This window comes from Scardinius erythrophthalmus, assembly GCF_964197995.2.
Source record: "Scardinius erythrophthalmus genome assembly, chromosome: 16".
NCBI classification, from domain to species: Eukaryota; Metazoa; Chordata; class Actinopteri; order Cypriniformes; family Leuciscidae; genus Scardinius; species Scardinius erythrophthalmus.
This window is the reverse complement of record NC_138236.1, coordinates 14,737,000-14,759,901: the sequence shown is the minus strand read 5'-3', so window position 1 is coordinate 14,759,901 and position 22,902 is coordinate 14,737,000. Positions and strand designations below refer to the sequence as shown.

Here is a 22,902-nt window from a genome sequence, read left to right as displayed (position 1 = left end):
CACTGCTATGTGCTATATTGAAGGATGTTTTATACAAAATGTTGTTCTTGTATTTGTTCTAATTTGATACTATAGCCTATTTGTAGCACATAAATACACTTTGTTTTGTAAGAATATTTGTCTGTGTGGACAAAAAACTTAAATGGATAGTTCACTTTGAAATTAAATTTTGGTATGTTTTAGCTTACCTCAAGGGTATCCAAGATGTAGGTGTCTTTTTTTCCGCAGTAGTTTCAATTTTGATATTTTTACGTCAAACCGTTCTTGTCTGTCAGTCGTATAATGCAGGTCTATGGTCACTGTCTCAAAGAGCATGCACAGAGTCCAAATTAAAACAATTCCCCATCGTCCAAATTAAACAATTCCCCATCGTAATTACACATTAATGGCCTAAGACACGAAACGAGCAGTTTGTGTGAGAAAACGAACAGTATTTATATCGTTTTTACCTCTTATACACAGCCACGTCCAAGTGATCTGAGGGCGCGCGCGCATCCTGGTGTGTGACGTGTACGCAGACTGGTGCATAGATATATACACTAGATGTCGCCTTAAAGACATTCGATCCAATGAACTGCCATAGACAAGGCAACAGCTAGTGTATATATCTATGCACCAGTCTGCGTACACGTCACACACCAGGATGCGCCCGCGCCCTCAGATCACTTGGACTCTTTGAGACAGTGACCATAGACCTGCATTATACGACTGACAGACAAGAACAGTTTGACCTAAAAATATCAAAATTGAAACTACTGCGGAAAAAAAGACACCTACATCTTGGATGCCCTTGAGGTAAGCTAAAACATACCAAAATTTAATTTCAAAGTGAACTATCCCTTTAAGTTTACTTAAGAAAATTAAGTAAAAAAAAAAACATTATATAAATTAAGTAGAAATTGTAATAGGTATGCTATTCACAAAATTAGAAATAGACTGATGTTATTCTGACAAACCTAAAATATAGATCCAGAAAGTTCCCGTGGTTCCAAAGGAGGTAGTCAGTTGTGAAATCTGTATAATTCACTAACTGAGTGAATAAACCATTAATTATTATGCCAAACCATTAATTATCTATTAATCTTATCGATTCAAGGCTGTTTTGTGAATCTTTTTGACTAACTCATTAAAAAATAACAATTTTTCAAGTCATTTTTCACTAGTTTTTAGTTAGTAGCCTAAACACTGGCGTGAACTCACACAAAGTTTTCCCAATTGTCGTGAACACACATAAAGCTTTCCCAATTGAATAGGTTTTAAATTATTGTTGTACAGAATCAAACCATGCAATTACAATATCCAGCTGCATGAAAAGCTCATATCTGTGTGAATAATTTGCTTTCATATTCACTTAAGTACTCTTCCCAAACACGAGGACGGCGTGTTTTACCCAGCCAGAGGCAGATGACTATGTGCTTTCTTTCATTTTCCATTATGCTCTTATCTTCGCCGAGCTCGTTGTGGGGCTTTTAAATGACAGAACATCTTTGATTTGGGCCTTCAGAGCACCCTCTCACTCATGCTACTACTCAGATGTGGAGCGTTTGTCATTTGTGAGCTCCAATAGTGAGCGTGTCCCCTAAAAATATCCTGCCGTATGGTACTCATTTTTAATGCGGCACCAATCCTCGGTGTCAGATGCAAACAAAATGTTGATGAAAGAAATCCCTCTCTCTCTCGCCTTTTCTGTTTGTGTCGTGTATGCGTCCTCCCCATAATTTGTCCACATGAAAGCAGTCGAGTATGGGCACAGCATCTGTTCGGCTCATTAAAATCAGCTCATGGTTTAATACTGCACCTTTTAAAGTTCTGCAGCCCTGCAACAGTTTAGCAAGAACGATCAAACTTATGGGTTTTAGTCTTATGGGTCATCAGGGCTCCATGCTGCCACTCAAATGGCCAATGCAACAAAAAAATAAACATTCACGAATGTACCAATGCCAAGTAAAATCTACTTGGCATTGGTGACAATCGGTAAAACTTGTTTTCCTGCAAACAGCAACGAACGAACACAACACAATTCGCAAAGTCCAATTTGTGCACAAATGACTCTTATGAACCAGTTCTTTTTAATGAATCACTCAAAAAAAAGATTGACAAAACACACATAAGTTAGTGGCTTGAATCAGTCAGTGAATCATTAAAAAACAATAATGAGGTCACAACTGACTTCATTACTGAATCGAGAGTCATTTTTTATGTCAGGAACCGTGTGGTAGTATTCTAAACATTAACATACAAATGTTTATTGGTTTATTGTTTACTGTGATGAAGTTTAATTGTAATGTTGAATCAAAGGAAACTTATTCTGGGAGTAAGACCAAGGCAAGGCAAGTTTATTTATATAGCACATTTTATACACTATGGCAATTCAAAGTGCTTTACATATAGAAAGGAATAAAAATAATCACAAAATAAAAGCAAAGAAAATTAAAACAGTTATAAAAGGTGCTTTTTTAAAGAAAAAAAATGTTTTTTTCTCTTTTTTTAAAAGAGATAAATGATACAGTTATAAAATGAATTAGAGTAAAATGAATTAAAGTATAAAAAGATGATACATAGAATAAACATCTCATCTGGCAAAACACCGGTGTATCTTATTTTGCATATAGTTTTATTCTTACACTGTGTCTGTGGTGTTTATTCTAAAATGGGACAGGAGGAGCTCTAGGACTCCTTGGGTTCACTGGCCCATCAGTCCGCACCCCAAAAAAAACATTTGTTCAGAAGCTCTAGGAATGGAGTCGATCCAGTTCGCACCCCACAGAACCTCAGGTTTAATTGACACATCAAACTCGATACTCCACCACAGACCCAGGTCATCAGCATGGTTTGCGTCAAGGTATGCGTTCACCTTGAGAACTTCATCTTTGTTTCCAATTCATCCACTTCCTATGGAGATGTAACACCTGCTTTCTGAGCTAAGAAGAATATTTTTATATTAACGTTGCTTGTGTCATGAGCTTATGTGGTGGATTTTGTATTGATGTAGCATTTGAACAGTCAGCATCCTTACACAAGCCAAATACCCTGCTGGAGACAAGTATTCATTTTCCAAAACATTCATCTGGTCCTGCATAAAACTGTTGTTTACTTAGAAGTAAATGTAATTAACGCAGCCTCAGGTTCAGAGTAGATTTAAACCACTTGTTTGTCACAGACGCTCTGTCGCAGTGCACTGCTCATTAAACACGCTCCTAGTTTCTCAGCTCACAGGAATCCTAATGTGGCCTCAAACTCTTTTTCTAACGAAGCCCTTAAAGGGAAAAAAGAGTGAAAAAACAGAAAGAATAGGGATAATATACTCCACCCCAGTAAGGGAACCTATAAAATCCTATAGCTCTTTAATGAAAACTTGTCATCTACCCAGAATGTTCTGGTCTCTTTCTTTCTGTTTGTGTCTAGTTTTATGTAGGAGTTGTGTAAGGATGAACTGCCACTTCATTTGACTTTTTCGTTTTATTTAACTTTTTATTTGTTCTCAAACCAAAATTGACAGTGCTGATTTATGATTCAATATAATTTTAAAGAGTTCCCTCCACTCATAAGGTCTACTAGAAATTGATGCCATGGACCCCCAAATATGATGGTCCCCTTGGAAGAAACCCCTCTCCTAAAATATAAAGGCAGCCATATATTTTAATTTACATTTCATTTGTGATTAAAAACATTATCTGGGAAATATTTACTTTCTGTTAAAAATAATAATATAAATCTCATGATATTCAAAAATCTTTAATTTAGAACTATATATATATATATATATATATATATATATATATATATATATATAGACACACACACACACCGTATACTGAGAATAGTATAACGAAGACTGTATGTGTGTTCTGTGTGTGTGTGAGAGAGCATATGCTCATAAAGCTGGTGTTAGTCTCTGAAATCTTCACCATGGGAGACTTGTCTGTCCCTTTCCTACAGCGTGCCTAAAGCATCCTCATAAATAAAACCAGATGGCTTCAATATGTCTTGAAATGGAAGGAGAGTTTTGCACTGGCCTTGCAGTGTAATATCAACAGTTCTGAGGGGCAGAGTTGTAATGTATTATAAGGCAGTTGACTGTTTTTCTCCTTACAGCAGGATGAAGATGGCGGAGATCTGTGTGGTCCTGTTTGTCTTGGGCTGTGTGTGTGAACTGTCATTGTCTTTGGACCCCCGGGATCCAAATGTCTGCAGCTTATGGGAAAGGTAAGCATCATGTCCAATATAGAGCTCAGAAAGTCAGTGCCAATACAGCCGATCTGCTCCACTGCATGCTGGCAAAACAAAAATGCTGTTGTAAATAATTTTTTGCAAGTCAAACAACAACAACACTGCAAAAATCCAGTTCCCAGTCAATATATGCCTTGTTTCCTTAGTTAAACACAAACTAAATCATCTAAATATTGTTAAAATGGGATGAAGTTACCCATGTAGCAAAACTGCATCAGACAATACTTTAAGAGTTATGAGAATGTCTTCAATACAGTAAGTGTAAGAATATTAGTCTGCCAATGTCTTGTTCTATTGTATTTCTGTGACCTTTTAGTTTATTTAAATAGATGTCACCACTCACCCTTTATTGGTAATAATTTCTACTACAATAATATTATTTGGAAAGATTTTAAGGTGGTTAGACATCTTTGGACATCACAAGTTCAAGAAAGTAGAAAGTAGAAACTTAGTGATCGCACTAGGCTTGCTCCTTCACTTCCTTCCATTTATACGCATGCAAATGGCGGAGACATGGGAGGAAGTTGCGGGAAAGTCGAGTATGGTATATCTTCATATTTCGAATGCATTATTATTTATTATTTATAAAAAACATAAGAGCATTACATAATATCCTGTTCATTGCGGTGCGGGAATTTTGACTGTGGCTTTATACTGATGCCTAGTGGTTTTTCCAATACGTCAAGCGCATAAACTTACATGTAGTCCGTAAAGGTCAGTGTCTCTTTCAATTAGAATTACAACTTCATTTTGTACGATAAAGCGGCTCTCCACTGTGTTCACGGACGTCTGACTTCGACGTGAACAGAAGATGATTTCCATTTCAAAGAAGGCACACATACCTGTTGCGTAATCGCCATGGAACAATGGAAGTTCGAAGGTGTTTACCAGCCAGAGTAAACTTTTCCCGAAATTTAATTTGGCAAGCTGTTTCAAACTCCTAAAATTAACTTCAACTAAACTTTGTTTTGGCCCGATTTTGTTTGAAATGATGTCACACCAGTTCATTCTTTGTTTTCGCTTTAAGTAGGCTATATCATTTGGAAGCTTGTTTCCGACACTGAACAAAATAAATAAATTTGCGACTAATTGCGACTTTTTAGCTCACAATTCTGACTTGCAATTCACAATTTAAATTCGCAATTGTGAGAAAAACAGTTGCAATTATCTTTCGCATTTTTTTATTCCGTATTCCGTCAAAATATAAGGACTTTAAGGACTTAGCAACTTTTAAAAAATTAAAAATTAAATCAAATAAAAATGTCAATCATTTAAAAATGCCTGCGCCCCTACATACAGTCGGACAAGCTGTTTGGAGAATGGATGAATGGGAATTTTCTAAATAATTTTTAATGTGAAAAAAACTGAACCAAACTTAAAACTTAAACATTCAAGTCAGAAAGTCAGCATTTTTAAGAAAGACTGGTCACACTTTAGATTATGGTCCAGTTCTCACTATTAACTAACTATTAACTATGACTATCTAACTACATGGCCTCAATAAGCTCAGAATTACTGCTTATATTAGTTAGTAAGGTTTTTGTTAAGTTTATTTATTGTTTAGGATTGAGGGATGTAGAATATGGTTAGCAGAATAAGGCATTAATATGTGCTTTATAAGTACTAATAAACAGCCAATATCCTAGTAATAATAAGCTAATAAGCAACTAGTTAATAGTGAGAATTGGACCCTAAACTAAAGTGTTACCGATAGATCCATTTATGGTGTAGGGACAAAATGTGAGAGCCTTATCCCAACCACAGACCTTTTTTTACTCATAAATCCAAAACTGTCATTCTAAAAATGCATTATAAATTCCTGAGGGATCCCATCGCTCGAAAAGAAGCTAATTCTCTTCTTGGTTTTATCACTACAAACTGAACAGCTCTATAATCCCCTTGGGCAAGACACTCTACTACAGTGACAGTTCCTGCAGTTGTACATTGAAGTGAATGATGCAAAATGACAAGTGACTGGTAAGCATGACAAAATCTTTGTTCCTTTGTAGCTTCACCACTTCAGTGAAGGAATCATATGCTCAGCCTTTCGACCAAGTGAATGAAGAGACCTGCTCTGACCCCTGGACCGCTAACAAATGCACCCGGCACAGGTGACATACATTGACAAACACACATGCACTCAAGCATTTACTCACAGTTACACTGGACTGACTTAGACTAAACGCAGCATGAATTCTTTCATCCTACTGAGCTGCAGAGGTTTTCGGTCTTCAGCTTAGGTCATTGGAGGGATTGTTTGGTTTGGCAGTGGAGGCTTAAAATTGCTTCGAATCCAAGTAATTGTGATGCTGGCGTGCACGCATGCTCCCTTTATTATAATGCTGGCATGGAACTCACTTTCCCTGCCGGTCTTACGGCGGTTCCCAAAGGCCTTTTTAAGTTTAATCTGAACTAAGGCGAATGGGAAGGGCACTGAATGTTTAATACATTTCTAAATATTGTACGTTTAGGTATAAAAGATGCCAAAATTTGATCCAAGACAACTACTGAATAAGAAGTCTTACTGTGGGACTTTATATTCCAACTACAGCTGATCTGTGATAATGAAATAAAGAATATTGTGTGGTCTTGCATTTAGCCTGTAAATTTTCCAGTGGTTATTAAACTGTTTCTCTTATTCACTCTCCAGGATCACCTATAAAACACTTTATAGGCAGGTGGTGAAAATGGACTATCGTAGGAGGTATCAGTGCTGTCGTGGCTTCTATGAGAGCAGAAATAAATGTGTTCGTGAGTATTAAATTGACGTTTTACCTTTTGAACGGTTTGTTTTTGTATTTTTCATCTCTCTGTTTATTTTTCCCCTCCTGCTCTATGTGTGTGTAGCACGTTGCACTAAGGAGTGTGTCCATGGCCGCTGTGTAGCACCTGATCGTTGCCAGTGTGAGAGCGGCTGGCGTGGAGACGACTGTTCCAGCTGTGAGTTATGCGTCACACTTTCTCATCTCATTTCTGACACACAAAAACAACCAAAAAGTGCAGCATTTAAAGGCATTCTCAGTGTGAAAGTGGTTTAAAAAAATAGGCAACTTTGTTTATGCTCAATTCTAAGGCAACACTCCTTTAATGCTTTGCAACAAGCTATGTTAAAAAATGTTTTTATCCAAGATGGTGAACAGAGGAAGAGCAATCTGGATTATAAATAGACGTATAATTCATCCAATACTGAAAACTTATCTGGTTACTCACGTAACCTTGGTCCCCTGAGAAGAGGGAGGAGGGTTATCCCCTTCCTTTCACAAATACTGAAGCCTGATTGCAGTGTACTGGTAAAATAAACCAGCCAATGACGTGCAAGCGCACAAGTTAGGGGCGGAGCCTTCCACTATATAGCTCGGAGCTCACCATCATTGAGTCAGAATCTCCGACTGAACGAACAGTTGTGCTACGGAGACTCTGAGATTTATAACACAGCAGCGTGCGCAATGTCTCGTTCCCTCCTCTCAGGGAACCAAGGTTACACGAGTAACCGGATATGTTCCCTTTCAAGTCAGTCTCTCGCGCTACCAATACATTGCGCTACCACGCTATGGGGATCGCATACAATCCTGCTGCATTATAACCAATCATAACAAGAGAAGTATATGAGCCAAACTCAAATGAGTCGAGCCTGTTGAACATGCACATCCACTAGAGCACCTAGGGGAAAATATATCAAGACAAATAAGCGCCATCCAGATTATAGTGAAGCGGGGATAAGCAACAGCATATATATATATATATATTTGATCAGTCCTTCGCATGCGCTACTCTCTTTAATCAACATCCTCTTGCCGGATTGCAGAAGGGAACGGGTTGAGAGTGTTGTTCTCTTAAAGGCGTCCTCAACGGCAAGAAGTCATTTGATGCTTGGTTCTGGAAGGAGAAGATTCTGACTCAATGACTGTGAGCTTCGAGCTATATAGCGAAAGGCTCCGCCCCAAGCTTGTGCGCTCACGCGTCATTGGCCGGTTTATTTCACCGGCGCGTGATAGCGTAATGTTGAGAGGCCGACTCGAAAGGGATCGCAATGTCGAGACACCGACTCGAAGGGACACTCTTTTTCCTTCTTTCTGTATTACACATGGTCATGCACAGGGTTTAATAAGGAGAGACTTTTCACTAGTGAGTGTTCTGGCTTCGTTTTTAAACGTGTTGTCATATGTTAGTGTTGCTGTGCATATTTTTATTGGGCCCCATTTCCTCCTTTTTCTTTTTCCTCTTGTTTTTTTCCCCTCTCCTCTCCTCTCTCTGCATCTGTTCTCTTCTTAACTCTACTCCTTTATTTTCTTTTAGTATGTTTGTGCATCATCAAAATGAAAATAAAATAAGAGTTTGCACAGCTAAATTTTGTAGTGCATCTACAGTTTTTCTCTTCTGATTTGGCACATTTCTCCAAAGTAATTTTTTAAGTAATTTTGTAGTGTCGCACTGACTGTGAAGTACATGACCGTCCTTGTATACGTCAGTGATGCCATTGGGTGTTGTAGTATCTTAGTCTGTAATCCTGATTTGATTTGAAAAACTGTGGTTTCAGTGGAGTACAATGTCGTATAGGCTGCTGAGTGGAGTTTACATAAATGAAATGGAAACTTAAGACTCGAGGCAGAAGACCTTTCTCTCTAATTTTGTCCTGCTCTTTGTTTGGTTGGACTGTGAAACCCCATTATTAGCTCGCACTGGCAAGAGGAGGCTTGACACTTCCTGAATGCCTGTGTGTTGGGAGCTTTGTGGGAAATTAGAGAGGTTTGAGGTTTTAAATACACATTTCTTTCACTCTGTCCTGAGAGACCAAAGGCTAAACTCTATCAAACTGCTATATGACTTCTTGGCTGTTTAAAATCATGCAAAAGAGATAATTAATAATATACATAAGTAACCTTTAGTAGATACACTAAAAGGCAAAATGCATGCTACAAGAGTGGAATATTCATAATGTTCATCATTTTCGCATTAGAAAGAAATTCACGCTAATTATTTAAGTAGAGGCTTCTGGGAAAGTGCCCTTCAAGAGAAGACCTTTAACCCAACAACAACTTTTCCCTCGTGGACTAGAGAGGAATTTTCCCACATCTCAAAAAGTCATTCCATATCTACTGGATAAAACTATTCTTATTTGAGTCTTCATCTTCGCACATTATAAACATGTGATAATAATAATAATAAACTATAATTTATAAAGCGCCTTCAAAAGCAGCTTCTCAAAGCGCTGTACACAAAATAAGCAATACATAGATCAAGTAATAAAAGCAACATCAACAAACAAATGCTAGTTTAAACATGGACAAAGAGAGTGAAAATGATCTGCTTCATATTAATTGTTTATAATATTCCATCACAAGTTTGTCATTTCAGATGATGCCGATTTATCCTGAGGGACTTTAGAGCTTGGGAACAAAAAAAAATGGACTTGTAGTGTAGCTCAATTAAGTGTCATGGTCAAGGAAACTGCTTTGAGCTGAAAATCAATCTAGTTCTGAGGCTTCCTCTTGTCTTTTTAAAGTGGTATGCATTTGCTTTGAGAACTGGTTAGACGTCAGCTCAGTGTTTGAATTAAGACAGCTGGTGAGCTCCAGTTCCTAAAGCCTGAAATGTGAACGTGGGGTGTTGGAATCATTCACAACCCCTGTTGTTAGAGTGTCAGTCAGACCCCAGGAATCTAAATCTCTGCCTTGAGATGGAAAGACAGAATAAACCTTTCTCAAACAGCCTGCAGAATATAGAAAAAATATAGAAAAAAAGTATAAAGTCTGAGGTCAGTAAGATTTTATATATACAGTATATACTGTGTGTATATATATATATATATTCAGCAAGGACATATTAAATCGATTAAAAGTTAAAGACTACATGATTTCTATTTCTAATATTAATGTTCTTGAACTTTCTATTTATCAAAGAACCCTGAAAAAAAATGTATCATGGTTTTCACAAAAAAAGCAGCCCAACTGTTTTCAACTGTAATGATAAATGTTTCTTGACCATGATAATAAATGTGATAATAAATGTTTCTTGATTTTAGAATGATTTTTGAAGGATCACGTGACACTGACTGAAGATTAAAGTATTGGCAGCTGAAAATTCAGCTTTGCCATCACAGGAATAAATTCTATTTTAAAATATATTAAAATAGAAAACAGTTATTTCAGATTGTAATAATATTTAGCAGTATTACTGTATGTTTGAAATAAATAAATGCAGCTTGTGCGTGTGTGTGTGCGCGCGTGTGTGTGTGTGCGCTTGTGTGTGTGCCAGTGATGGATTCCTCTTCTTGACCCGTAAAGGGTACATGTCATCAGTTTAGGTTGTGTCATGACCGAAATCCAATCCCTGTGTGAGCGCTGGCCTGAGCTCTCTCTGAGGCTCGGCCAAACTCCATCTGTTAAATTTCCCATTTGAAACTCATTCCTTTTGTTGAGCTCCGTACAAATTCTCCAGTCAATCACACTATCAATTTGTTATGCTCTAAATGCCAGGGATGCTCAAGAGAATCTCGAAAGTATTTAGGAAGCCTGATTTCTTCAAATGACCAAACACAGTCAGACCACCTTAAGACAATAAGAAAACCGCCTTAATCCAAGAAAACCTTGTAAATGCATTTGAACAGACTGTATAATTATGTTTGCTGATATCTCAGATTTGTGCTTATGTTTAGCATGTGATGCCCAGCATTGGGGTACAGGCTGCAAGCGACTCTGTGAGTGCCAGAACGGGGGAGAGTGTAACGTTCTTACTGGAACCTGTCAGTGCCCAGCCGGATACACTGGTGAACGCTGCCAGGTATGGCCACACAAACAGCCTCTTTATTGATCTTGAGATGGTAACATGTAAATAATAAACTGATTTTATTCAAGTCAAATATATTATTGAATAACATATTAATATGAAAATAGTAACAACTGCACATTTTCCATTTTTACTGTGTGATTTGAGAGAAGATATATATGATGCAAAAAGCTAAAGTTAGAACATACATTAGGCTATATTAAAAGTCGAATCATTTTAATTAAAAACATTTTCTTCCTGTCAGGACCCCTGTTCAGCAAAGTCGTTCGGTCAGGGCTGTCTGCAGCAGTGCCAGTGTGGAACAGGAGGATTCTGCAATAAAACCACTGGAGAGTGTGTGTGCAGAGATGGATTTACTGGAACTCTGTAAGTACAGGACATACTTTAGAATAATAATGTGCTTTCTTTCTGCTCTCTGTATATTACGGAGGGATTTCAAATGCTAAATTTATTCACATAAGTCTATGCATATTTCTATTTACATTATTTTCATATTAAACCATTTTGCAGACTTTATATGCGTGTTTGTGGGCACATACAGTATCAGAGCATATACTGTACATTTGATTTCCCTGAGCCAGATTTACTAACAGCTTGCGCCAGCGCAAACCAGTGTAAGAATTTGCACTGAAAAGGCATGGACATAGTTATTTTTTGCAGCTGACCTTATTGCATATGCATTTGTTGGAGTTTACCTTTCAGACGCCAAATTTGTGGGAGGAGAGTATTTAAATGAATCACGTAAGGTGATTTCCTAAGGTTTGCGCAAAAAAGCATGGCTGCATGTGTCTGAAATCGCATAGTCCCTTGAGTAGGTACAAAATATAATGCCATGTATACCTGTGCTATTTAATGTTTACTTCTACAAATTGAATGATCAGCATAACAATTTGAATGAAAAGTAGAATTGAAAAACTAACATGAATTTCGTAATTATTTCTTGGTATTTCCTTGAATGGAAGCATTACGACCTGATCTGTCTCAAATTTTCTCATCTGGTGGTCGGTGGCCAAGAAAGTGTGCAACTGAATTCTTTCTTTCCTGTTTTACAATCCTAAAACCATTTTTGAATGGTGTCTCTGCCTCTCAGGTGCGAGGAGCCGTGTATAAGGCCGACCCGCTGTCCTGTACGCTGCCCATGTCAGAATGGAGGCATCTGCCAGGGGAGAGGGGTGTGTTTGTGTCCACCCGGCTGGATGGTGAGATATCTGTCTTGGTTTTGTTTTGTTTTGTTTTATTCTTTGGTGGTCATGCATTTTCAGCCTCTCTCCTCTCTCTCTCTCTTTGTTTCAGGGTGCAGTGTGTACTGAGCGGTGTCCACCGGGCCGCTTTGGTTCAAACTGTACTAAAGAATGTTTGTGCCATAATGGAGGTCACTGTGATCCAGAAAAAGGCCAATGTCAGTGTGATGCAGGCTATACTGGAGAAAGGTCTGTATAATGTACTCTCAGATTATACTAAGAAAATTTATTATTCCAGCACAGGTGATAGCTTTTATAGCTTATATAAATTAAAAAATACCTAGTTTACAGATCCCTTGAGGCTCTTGAGGCCCTTAAGTATCAAGCCATACTGTAAAGCCACTTTTCCACTGTCGTGACAAACCGTTCTCATTGCTTAACCGTTGCAATCTGTGCTGATCCAGCTCAGCCGATACGGATATGGTTTAATTTTCCCTGTGGGGCTGATAATATGGAATGTAATACAAATGCGTCAGTCGTTGCCTTGGTAAGGCAACAGTTTACAGATGATATGAGGTAAATTGAAACCACGTTGTACAGGATGATCAGATATTTCTTTTCATTTTATTATTAACTTCCATTAACTTTACTCAAATAGCACGCTTGGCCAGCTCCAGAGAAACTTCTAGCCAGGCAAAAGACAAGCAACCAATCCTGAGTTGCGACATCACTACACGAATCTTGCCACACACCTTATTTAGCCAACTGTGCTGAGAATTCTGGGAAGAGAACGGTTTGTAGTCGTGCTGTGCCGAACTAAGCTCAAGTGGAAATATAACCGGAACAGCTCCTTATCATTCTTAGAACTGTTCGGCCCGATGGTGGAAAAGTGTCTTAAAGGAATAGTTCACTTAAAAATGAAAATTCTGTCATCATTGATTCACCCTCCAGTCGTTTCAAACCTGTATGAATTTCTTTCTTCTGCTGAACACAAAAGAAGATATTTTGAAGAATTTCGGTAACCAAACAGTTGATGTGCCCCATTGACTTCCATGGTATTTTTTTTCCTACTATGGAAGTCAATGGGGCACATCAACTGTTACCGACATTCTTCAAAATATCTTCGTGTTCAGCAGAAGAAAGAAATTCATACAGGTTTGCAACAACTTGAGGTTGAGTAAATGATTACAAAATTTTCATTTTTAAGTGAACTATTCCTTTAAGTGTTCTTGAACACAGTTTTTTCTTCGGGCCCAGATCTGACATAAAAAAATAATGTCAAAACTAATATTAATATAATACAAAATAAAAATATCATCAATAAAATTGTAGTATCAAATAAATAATATAAACAATGCAGTTGATTGTGTATATTATTGATTGTATTTGGTCATTCAAAAAATTTTGTAATCTAGAAAAGCTGTAAAAGTCTGATATCCACTGCTAGTTATTTGAGCATGGTTCTGTGATTTGTTCACTGAGTGTCTCCTGTGAAGGTGTAACGAGGAGTGTGCAGTGGGTACGTACGGCGAGGACTGTAAGGGTGTGTGTGACTGTGCTAATGGAGCCCGCTGCTATAACATCCACGGTGGGTGTCTGTGTGAGCCGGGGTTTAAGGGTCCGCGCTGTGATCACAGGATGTGTCCCGATGGGGCCTACGGCATGCACTGCGAACACCGCTGCCTCTGCAACTCACAAAACACTCTCAGGTGTGCTTTGTGCTTCCATGTCTCTTACTGACGATCACTAGCTTTGATTTGCCAGTGTGAACACAACTACTACTAGAAATTTTTATTTTAGAATAAGTAGCTTCTTATTTTCTATATTTTTATTTTATTTCAGATTTATTTCAATTAACAAATTGAATACTTAGTTTAATTTGTCAATAACAAAACTGCTTAGAACAAAGACTCACTATTTGACCAATCATTTCTATCAATTAAACTGATCATTCTATTAACCAAATGCTGTTTTGCTAACAAAAAATGACTAGCTTCAGGAAATTTCCCATATGTCATCATATGTTTTGATTGTGTCGTGGATGTTACAGCTGTCACCCTCTGAAGGGGGAGTGTACCTGTCAGCCTGGATGGGCGGGGCTGTACTGTAATGAAACCTGTGCAAATGGTTACTATGGTAACGGTTGCCAGGAGCCCTGCCTCTGTGTGAATGGAGGGGTGTGTGACACGGTGACCGGCCAGTGCCACTGTGCGCCCGGATATACGGTGAGTGGGACAGACACGGTCACAAACAAAACTTATGCAATAACTCACAATACAGGTAGCTAATGCCATCTCAGGTGTTTAATATTCCTATTTGTGTGTGTGGGTAGGGATTGCACTGCGAGAAGCTCTGTGAGGATGGTTTCTATGGGAAGGGTTGCTTGTCTCCTTGTATCTGTGTAAACTCTATAGCCTGCTCTCCCATCGATGGAACATGTTTCTGTAAGGAAGGTGAGTTTTGGTACACTACACATTAAAAGAAAGAATTAACTAATTCAATTGTAAACAAAACACTTGGTCAATGAATTTAGAGCATTAGAGAGTTGGTAATTAATGAACAGACAAAATGAAGGGAACAATGCTGAGAAATACTGTTTTCAAATGCCCTCTTGATCTTTATCATATTATTTATGGTTATATATGCACTTCAGAAATTAATACTTTCACTCTGCAAAAAAAAAAAAAAACATTAAACTGATCAAAAGTGAAAAACATTTATAAATGTTACAAAAAGATTCTTTGAACTAAATGGTTTTGAACTTTTTACTTTTTTATCCAAAAAAAAAAATAAAAAAAAATCTTAGTTTCCACAAAAATATTCAGCTTTGATAATAATAAGAAATGTTTCTTGAGTATCAAATCAGTGTATTAGAATGATTTCTGAAGGATCATGTGACACTGAAGCTTGGAGTAATGGCTGATGAAAATTCAGCTTTGCCATCAATTACATTTGAATTACATTTTAAAATATATTACAATAAAAAACATTAAAAATATTTTTTTCCTTCTGTAGCCTCTCCTCTTAAGTAATATTGACTGTCTGATGGGAGAAGTGAGAAAAATGTCATCCTAATTGTGTGTGTTAAGGGTGGAGAGGACATGACTGTTCCATCGCATGTTCAGAGGGCACATGGGGTCCCGGCTGCAACTTCACCTGCCAGTGTGCAAATGGAGCATCCTGCCACCCTGCCGATGGTTCTTGCAGGTGCACCGCAGGCTGGAGAGGAGCGTCCTGTGACGAGACCTGTCCGGTAACTCAAATATCTGCTGTAGCATACAGTGCACATTTATGTCATTTACAATAACCAGTTCAGAAGATGCAGGCAATTCAGCTTGTCACACTTTTTCCTCCCGTGAACTGAATTTGACATCTGTGTTGTTGTCGGTTCAGCATATCTGTCTCCTAAATCAGCTGCAGTCATTTTTACACCATCAGCACAAGTTATTAACCGGATGGATAATACTCTTATGAATATATGTTGCATGGCCATCATTTAAATTAAAGTAGTAATTTTGTTAGAGCAGAGTAATCTCACTGGGCAGAGTCAGAGTTACTTGATCGTTCTGAATCATTATTTCCATTCTGCTTTGAACAGAGCGGGATGTTCGGCCCAGGCTGTCGTCACCAATGTGACTGTCTGCATGATGAAGGATGTGAGAGTGTTACTGGCCAGTGTCTGTGTTTACCTGGTTGGACAGGTGGGGCTTCATCCACATTTATAATTACGGCCTAAAAAATAGTACACAAAACAGTATACAGTAAGCAGTGATAAAGGTTTAAATCCATAGCAGCTTTTGGTTGATCAAATAACATGTCAAGCAGAAAATAACAACCACAATCGATAATCCGTCACTCTGGAAATGGAAGGACAAGCCAAGCGCATTGTATTATTGAATGGAGTATTGTGTGCAGTATGTGCTATTCAATATCTACGGAGCCCCGCATGACATGCAGGGAAAAATGTATATCGTGGCCAAGAATTAACATTTTGTTTCCATGACTTACTAATACATCAGCACTATTTAATTAGTTCCCTTGTTTTCAGTAAATCATGCTCACGGTATAATAATTTGTTCCCTTTTTTAATTTAGCTTAAACGAGGGACGAGTTCAATGTGGCTATGATTTACTAAAACGAAAGAACAAATTAAGTTATGTGAAGAAACTCTTCATTCTTGGCCACGATTTAACTAAAACGAGAGAATGAATAGGCCAACTTAATTCGTGGCCATAATACAGTATATATATCTGCATGTCGTGAAGGGCTTTGTATTTATCAGCAAATCTGGTGTGTCAATCAAGTTTGCATGCATACATAAAATTTCCACAAATCTCTACACTTGTCAGAGATTCATAAAAAATATATCTGAGACCCCAAACATAAAATGGTTGAAGTATGTTATCAGTCTTGTGTATATAATCAGTTCTCAGAAAATTAGGATCAAGTGTGAAACTGATGAAACTTTTTTCCAAGCTATTTAAAATAGCGCATTACACCTTAAACAGCACAAAAGAGTTTGTTATTTTTCTGCAGGTCTGCGCTGTACACAGCAGTGTCCAGAGGGAACGTGGGGCCTTCAGTGCAACCTGACCTGCTCCTGCCTCAACAGCGCCACCTGTCAGGCGCATACCGGAATCTGCCTGTGCAAACCCGGATTCTGGGGAGCTCAGTGTCAACACAGTAAGCACACAGTCATCCTTGAGTCTCTGAGAGCTCAGGTCACATTAGAGCTGGTTTAAAGAGTGCTCTCTTCTTTTCTCTGTAGTGTGTAGTGCCGGTCTATTCGGAGAGAGGTGCAGTCGTCAATGCCCAACATGTGTACATGCCTTGTCCTGCCATCACATTACAGGCGATTGTCTGTGTCTGCCTGGATATATCGGACAACTGTGTGATCAAGGTTAGAGATGCACACTCAAAGGGATGTCATGTAAAAATCGAAATTTTGTCTTTATTTGCTCAACAACCCTATGTAATTTCTAACAAAAAAAATGGACTTAAATTGTAACGCAATAATTTTTCATACAATTTATCTGTCAAGCTCCAAAAACTGACAACTTTTATGGTTATAGTTTTTTGGCCATGTAAGTCATTATTCACCAAAAATAAATAAAATAATATTAATAAAATAACAGCATAAATGTTTGAAATGACATGAGGGTGAGTAAATCTGAATTTTCATTTGTGAGTGAGCTATCTCTTTAAACCTGCTATATCTCCGATAGCAGCAGACTGTCTTCAGTACAATCCTCTTATTTAAGGTTTGTATGCATCATTTTCATTTCTGTTTTTGTCTTATTTCTAGCCTGCCCCATTGGTCGGTATGGAAGCCATTGTAGCAATGTGTGCAGGTGCACCAACAACGCAACATGTCACCACCAGGATGGTTTGTGCCTCTGTCCCACTGGATGGACTGGACCGGACTGCTCTTTATGTGAGTTTCTGGACAACAGACCTTCTCTATGAGAAACTATTTGATTTCACTGGATTTTTGATGTCCAGATCTGATGCAAAATAACTAAAAAATGTTCTAAAAGTTCATCAAAATTAAGGAAACCTTTTCTCTGATTTCTCTTTGAATTAGGTTGATTGTTCTTACCCCATTGGCAGTATTTTTTCTTGTTTTAAGCATAACCCTTACTTATGTTTAAAACTGTTGTCAGAAAATACAACTTTTTTGCACCTCAAGTAAATATATCTTGATTTAAGAATGTTTAGATATTTTTTGCTGGAAACAAAACAAAAATACTCAATAAGAAAATAACTTTGTGCAGCATATTACAATGATTACGCTAAAGTGGAATATTAGAGTCGATTCTCCTCGAAACGACTATTTGCCAGATTTCCTGGATGTGCTTTCGGAAGAAATAACTCATTTTGTGATTCTCATCTTAAAATAAAATTTTATTCCTGGACAAGGCTCTATATGTCTCTCACACTCTACAATTTCATCAAACATTTGCCAAATGTTTGTCTTTGTAGTGTGTCAGACTGGAAAGTTCGGCACTAACTGTGCTCAGACCTGCTCGTGTCCCCCAAACCATTCCTGCGATCCTTACACTGGAGACTGTATATGTGTACCTGGACCAGGCGAGGACTGCAAACCAGGTATTAAAAGCAGCCTAGAAACCATTTGTGTTTAGTAACACACATTTATTTGTTTTGGTTATGTTGACATTGTCAATGGGAACGGTTGTGTGTTTTTCAGAGAAGGAGCTGAGTATGATGGTGCCTGTTTCTCCAGTGGAAAGGGACTCGTGGGGTGCGATCGCAGGCATTGTGGTGCTGGTGATTCTGGTTGTGCTCCTGTTGGCTGTTCTGCTATTATATCGGCGCAGACAGCAGGACAAACAGAGCAACACACCCGTTGTGTCTTTCTCCTCAACCCGCACAGTCAGTTCAGAGTACACTGTGCCAGGTGAGCCACAGGAGTTTCTGATACTTTCAGTAGTGCCATCAAATTTAATTTGACACCAGGGCTACAAGGAATTGTTATACTGAATAACTAATATATTTATACACTACCGTTGAAAAGTTTGGATTTTTTTAAATGTTTTTGAAAGAAGTCTGTCATGCTCACCAAGGCTGCATTTAATCAAAATGGTAGTTAAAAAAAAAGTGTTTTTAATATATTTAACAATATATATATTCCTGCATGGCAAAGCTGCCCCTGATCAGAAGCCATTACTCCAGTCTTCAGTGTCACATGATCCTTCAGAAATCATCCTTATGCTGATTTGCTGCTCAAGAAACTTATCAATGTTGAAAACAGTTGTGCTTATCAGTATTTTTGACAACCGTTAAACTTTTTAGTAAAAAGAACAGCATTATTTGAAATACAAATCTTACTGTTACTTTTGATCAATTTAATGCATCCTTGCTGAATAAAAGTATTAATTTATTTCCAGAAAAAAATAGAAAGTGGAAAAATGGAAGTGCATATATGTGTTGAGGTGCTTGTCGCCTTTTTGACAATAGCCATTTGTTTGTCAGCCTAAGCAATAAGCCAATATTTGCTAACTGACATGGATTCTTTAAAAGAGTGAAGCTCTTCCTATTCTATTTTCTTCCTCGCAGCCTTGTTTTCATTTAGGCCTACATCAGATTAAAAATGGTTTATATGTTACAGGTTAGAAACAGCATATTCAAATATTAGGCTACATGATATTTTATGTGAGGTTTGCATTTTTCTTGTAGATGTTCCGCACAGCTACCATCACTATTACTCAAACCCGAGTTACCACACACTGTCTCAGAACAGACCTCCACTGCCACACCTGCCCAACAATCAGGACAGAGCCATCAAGGTAATACTATGGCCATGTTCTGAATATACTATCTATACTGTGAATATTGCTGGCTCTGTGACAAATTGCCTGTTTTCTTTTTTATTTGTAAGTCTGCTAAAATAATACATAAGCGTAAAATGTACAACGCTGTATCTCAAAATGCAGTCCGCTTGATTTGCAGTTTGATGAATGAACCAGAACTGGTATATATTTTTAAAGAGTTTTTAAACAGAATTCATGGAAGCCCATTTCCGCAAGAATTTTTTTTGCACATATAACAGGAATGACCTTCATTTGTGTTTCATGCTTTGACAGAACACCAACAACCAGCTGTTCTGCAGTCTGAAGAACATGGAGAGGGAGAGGAGAGGTCTGTTTGCGGCTGAGACTAATGCTACTCTTCCTCCAGGCTGGAAACACCAGGAGCCACATAAAGATCCAGGTAATGGATACTGGGAAACAAGCTTGTTTTGTGTTGTGCAGTTGTCTGAGTAAATATGATGTGGTCTTACTCTTATTGTGTTTGCAGGGGCTTTTGGGATTGATCGAAGTTACAGCTATAGTGCTACACTTGGGAAGCACTACAACAAAGGTAAAATTCACTCAGATATACTTCTTCTGCATTGTAATCATATTAATCTTGTTTAGGCTAATTGTGTCTAACACCTTGTTGTGGTTGCAGAGCTGAAAGATTCCTGTGTGGCAGTGAGCAGCAGCTCTCTAAACAGTGAGAACCCGTATGCCACCATCAAAGATCTGCCCGGCCTGCCACCATGTCCTCCAGAGAGCAGCTACATGGAGATGAAGTCTGCAGTGTCTCGTGAAAGATCCTACACTGAAATCAGTCCACCCGTCATGGCTCCCTCCACTCTGTCATGCAGAGGTATTAATTTTTATCTGTTCATCTGATCTGAAGGATTTGAGAGTGTTGACAATACCCATACAGGAAAAAAAAAAAAATTATTTCAAATTGGAATAAAGTGAATTTATTCCAATTTGATATTCCAATATATGCTGTAGACAGCACAGCTGGGACATTTATTTTTCAAATTGAAGATATATTTTGTTTAAATTTTACCAAAATGTACTTTAAGGGGCAAGAAAATACATTTCCAGTCTTAAAATATATTTTGACTGGCTAAATGCAAAATGTATTTTTAAAATATAAATTGGACTGTCTAAATTGAAAATTTATAGCAGATAGTCAAAATATGTGAGGAAATACAGGTAACTAAAATGTCTCAAATTATATGCAAATATTTTTTTAAATATATATTAACAATATTGTTTCGAAATCTTTGCATATTTTGCCATATGGGTACACGAGAACGTGGCTTTTTTTTCTTGATGTGTCATGTATCACATCTGGTGTGAAATGTGTTTGTTCACTGCATTACAGAACATTGTTCCCTTGGCAACGTTGTGGAACAGGAACCTCAGAATCATTATGATCTGCCCATCAACAGCCACATTCCCGGGCATTATGATCTGCCACCAGTGCGAAGACCACCCTCCCCATCGCCACGGAGACTGCCTCGTTGATCGCTTTGAAAATAACTTGAAGACTTTGTTTCTCTAAAATCACTGCCAAAGACAGATTCAGCTTAATATCTGCTTTACAAGCTGGCTAATGAAATACAAAAACTGCCCACCACAGATGAATGGATGGATGGATGTGACCAAAACTGTGCAACAGTGCCATCCACTGGACAACACTAACAACCACTGAATGTTCATGGAGAACATTCTGAACCCATTTAACCCATTCAAGCCTGTAGAAAAACAATGTTGCCAAAGACTGTTTCACTCTTTTTTCCATCTGACAATATTTCCAGTGGCTAAACTACTGGCATACAAATAGACACCATTAGAAAGAGATTTTGACAACTAGCTGGATGCCATATGGTGACTCGTAGAACTTCTAGCCTATATAAAGATTTGTGCCCGTCTTATGTGAAAAAAAAACAGCAAAAGAACTACACATATATGCTCATATAAAAAGATGTGCACATAAAGACTTTCTAGTAAATATCTGGACATTAAATGCTCAATATCAATATCTGTTTTAAATGCTATTCATGTGTCTTATCTAATCTGGAAATCAGGATGTAAATGACAATATAATTTTGAACAGCTACAGCACAAGCTTTACACAAGTTTGTAATATACAGTGTTAGGAACATTTGCTCAGTTGAATTCAACCACAAGAACTGTAAATAGTGTAAATAAAATCAAAGTTTCCATGCACAACTTGTCATGTAATTTAGACCTATCTGAAATCTCAACCAAAAACTGCAAATTCTCTCATTTACTCACCCTCGTGCTGTCCCAGATGTACGTTTATAACTTTCTTTCTTCTGTGGAACACAAAATAATCGAGTCTGTGCATATAGGTTCTTCAAAGTTGACGCTTCAAAAACCACGCAAAATTGATACGACGGTAATCCATACGACCCCCAGTTGATGAATATATCTTCTGAAGCTAAACGATAGCGGTGTGAGGGAGAAAACACTAATATTTCAAAAATTTCAAACACTAAACCATCACTTCCGACCAACTGTCAAAGGGTATTCAGCAGACTCAGCACGTCATGAAGCTGATCGTTGTGAAACTCCCGAGAGAAGTGACTGTTCTCGCGTGATCCCCCTAGGGGCCGGTTGCATAAATAGCCTAGCCATTGTATGACCCACTTGCTAGTCAGGGGCAGTCAGGCTTAGTTTTCGGAATCAAATTAGGCTAATCTACGTTTTTATGTAACTGATTTAAAAAAGCTATGAACAGTCTTAAAGAAAAAATGTGTAGGCTATGTCTATCTTGTAAGACTAGTCTTAGGTTTATGCAACCGAATCCAGTTCAGCGGAAACCCTGCCCTGCAGCAAATTCTTATGATTTTTTTATTGGTCATGTCAATCACAGTACTGATTGGCTTACACCAAACACTGACCCCTATGTTTCTCAAACAGAAGGCTGCATCCTACGAAGGCTGCAAATCTCGGCTGCCACGTCATGTCGCTGAAGGCCATCTCAATTTGAAGGATCCTTGGAAGGCAGGCTTCGTTTCTTCGTCCATCATTCGGCATGTTTTGAAGGATGCATCGGATGTATCTTTCATGGCCTTAATTCACCCACAATCCTTTGCACACATTCCAATTCACAAAAATAAACTGATGGAAAATTAGTTGGTACTTATTGTTGGGAACTTTTTCCTTCTTCAAAGCAAGACCAGGAGACGTTGGGAGCACGTTCAAATAGAAGTTCTTCTTTATTAAGCGTGGCTGCGGTTTGTCCAACAATCTAAATCTAATACAGTATTCAGTGTAATTATACTTCTCAAAGAGGGGAGGGATTACATAGAGGTGGAGTCTCTGAACAAAGCATGTAAATTAAGTATGAACACACCCTACTCTGAGAGCGC

At 38.0% G+C, this 22,902-nt stretch overlaps 1 protein-coding gene across 2 annotated transcripts in view; it reads left to right on the top strand.

Annotated features, from left to right (window-relative positions):
- pear1 (platelet endothelial aggregation receptor 1) overlaps positions 1-22,664 on the top strand; it is a 37,363-nt gene extending 14,699 nt beyond the window's left edge. The window contains exons 2-24 of one of the 2 annotated variants that reach the window (XM_081388416.1): positions 4,096-4,206; positions 6,240-6,341; positions 6,881-6,981; positions 7,078-7,170; positions 10,886-11,010; positions 11,261-11,382; positions 12,107-12,215; positions 12,310-12,446; positions 13,694-13,906; positions 14,248-14,422; positions 14,530-14,650; positions 15,287-15,450; positions 15,796-15,898; positions 16,734-16,880; positions 16,966-17,097; positions 17,503-17,631; positions 18,180-18,305; positions 18,406-18,615; positions 19,395-19,504; positions 19,802-19,928; positions 20,016-20,078; positions 20,169-20,369; positions 20,886-22,664. In XM_081388416.1, the coding sequence (XP_081244542.1) occupies positions 4,100-4,206; positions 6,240-6,341; positions 6,881-6,981; positions 7,078-7,170; positions 10,886-11,010; positions 11,261-11,382; positions 12,107-12,215; positions 12,310-12,446; positions 13,694-13,906; positions 14,248-14,422; positions 14,530-14,650; positions 15,287-15,450; positions 15,796-15,898; positions 16,734-16,880; positions 16,966-17,097; positions 17,503-17,631; positions 18,180-18,305; positions 18,406-18,615; positions 19,395-19,504; positions 19,802-19,928; positions 20,016-20,078; positions 20,169-20,369; positions 20,886-21,028 (3,060 nt within the window). In that variant the 5' untranslated portion in view covers positions 4,096-4,099 and the 3' untranslated portion in view covers positions 21,029-22,664. The remainder of the gene's footprint in view (positions 1-4,095; positions 4,207-6,239; positions 6,342-6,880; positions 6,982-7,077; positions 7,171-10,885; positions 11,011-11,260; positions 11,383-12,106; positions 12,216-12,309; positions 12,447-13,693; positions 13,907-14,247; positions 14,423-14,529; positions 14,651-15,286; positions 15,451-15,795; positions 15,899-16,733; positions 16,881-16,965; positions 17,098-17,502; positions 17,632-18,179; positions 18,306-18,405; positions 18,616-19,394; positions 19,505-19,801; positions 19,929-20,015; positions 20,079-20,168; positions 20,370-20,885) is intronic. The other variant, XM_081388415.1, reaches the window with a different exon arrangement.
- The last annotated feature ends 238 nt before the right edge of the window (positions 22,665-22,902 follow it).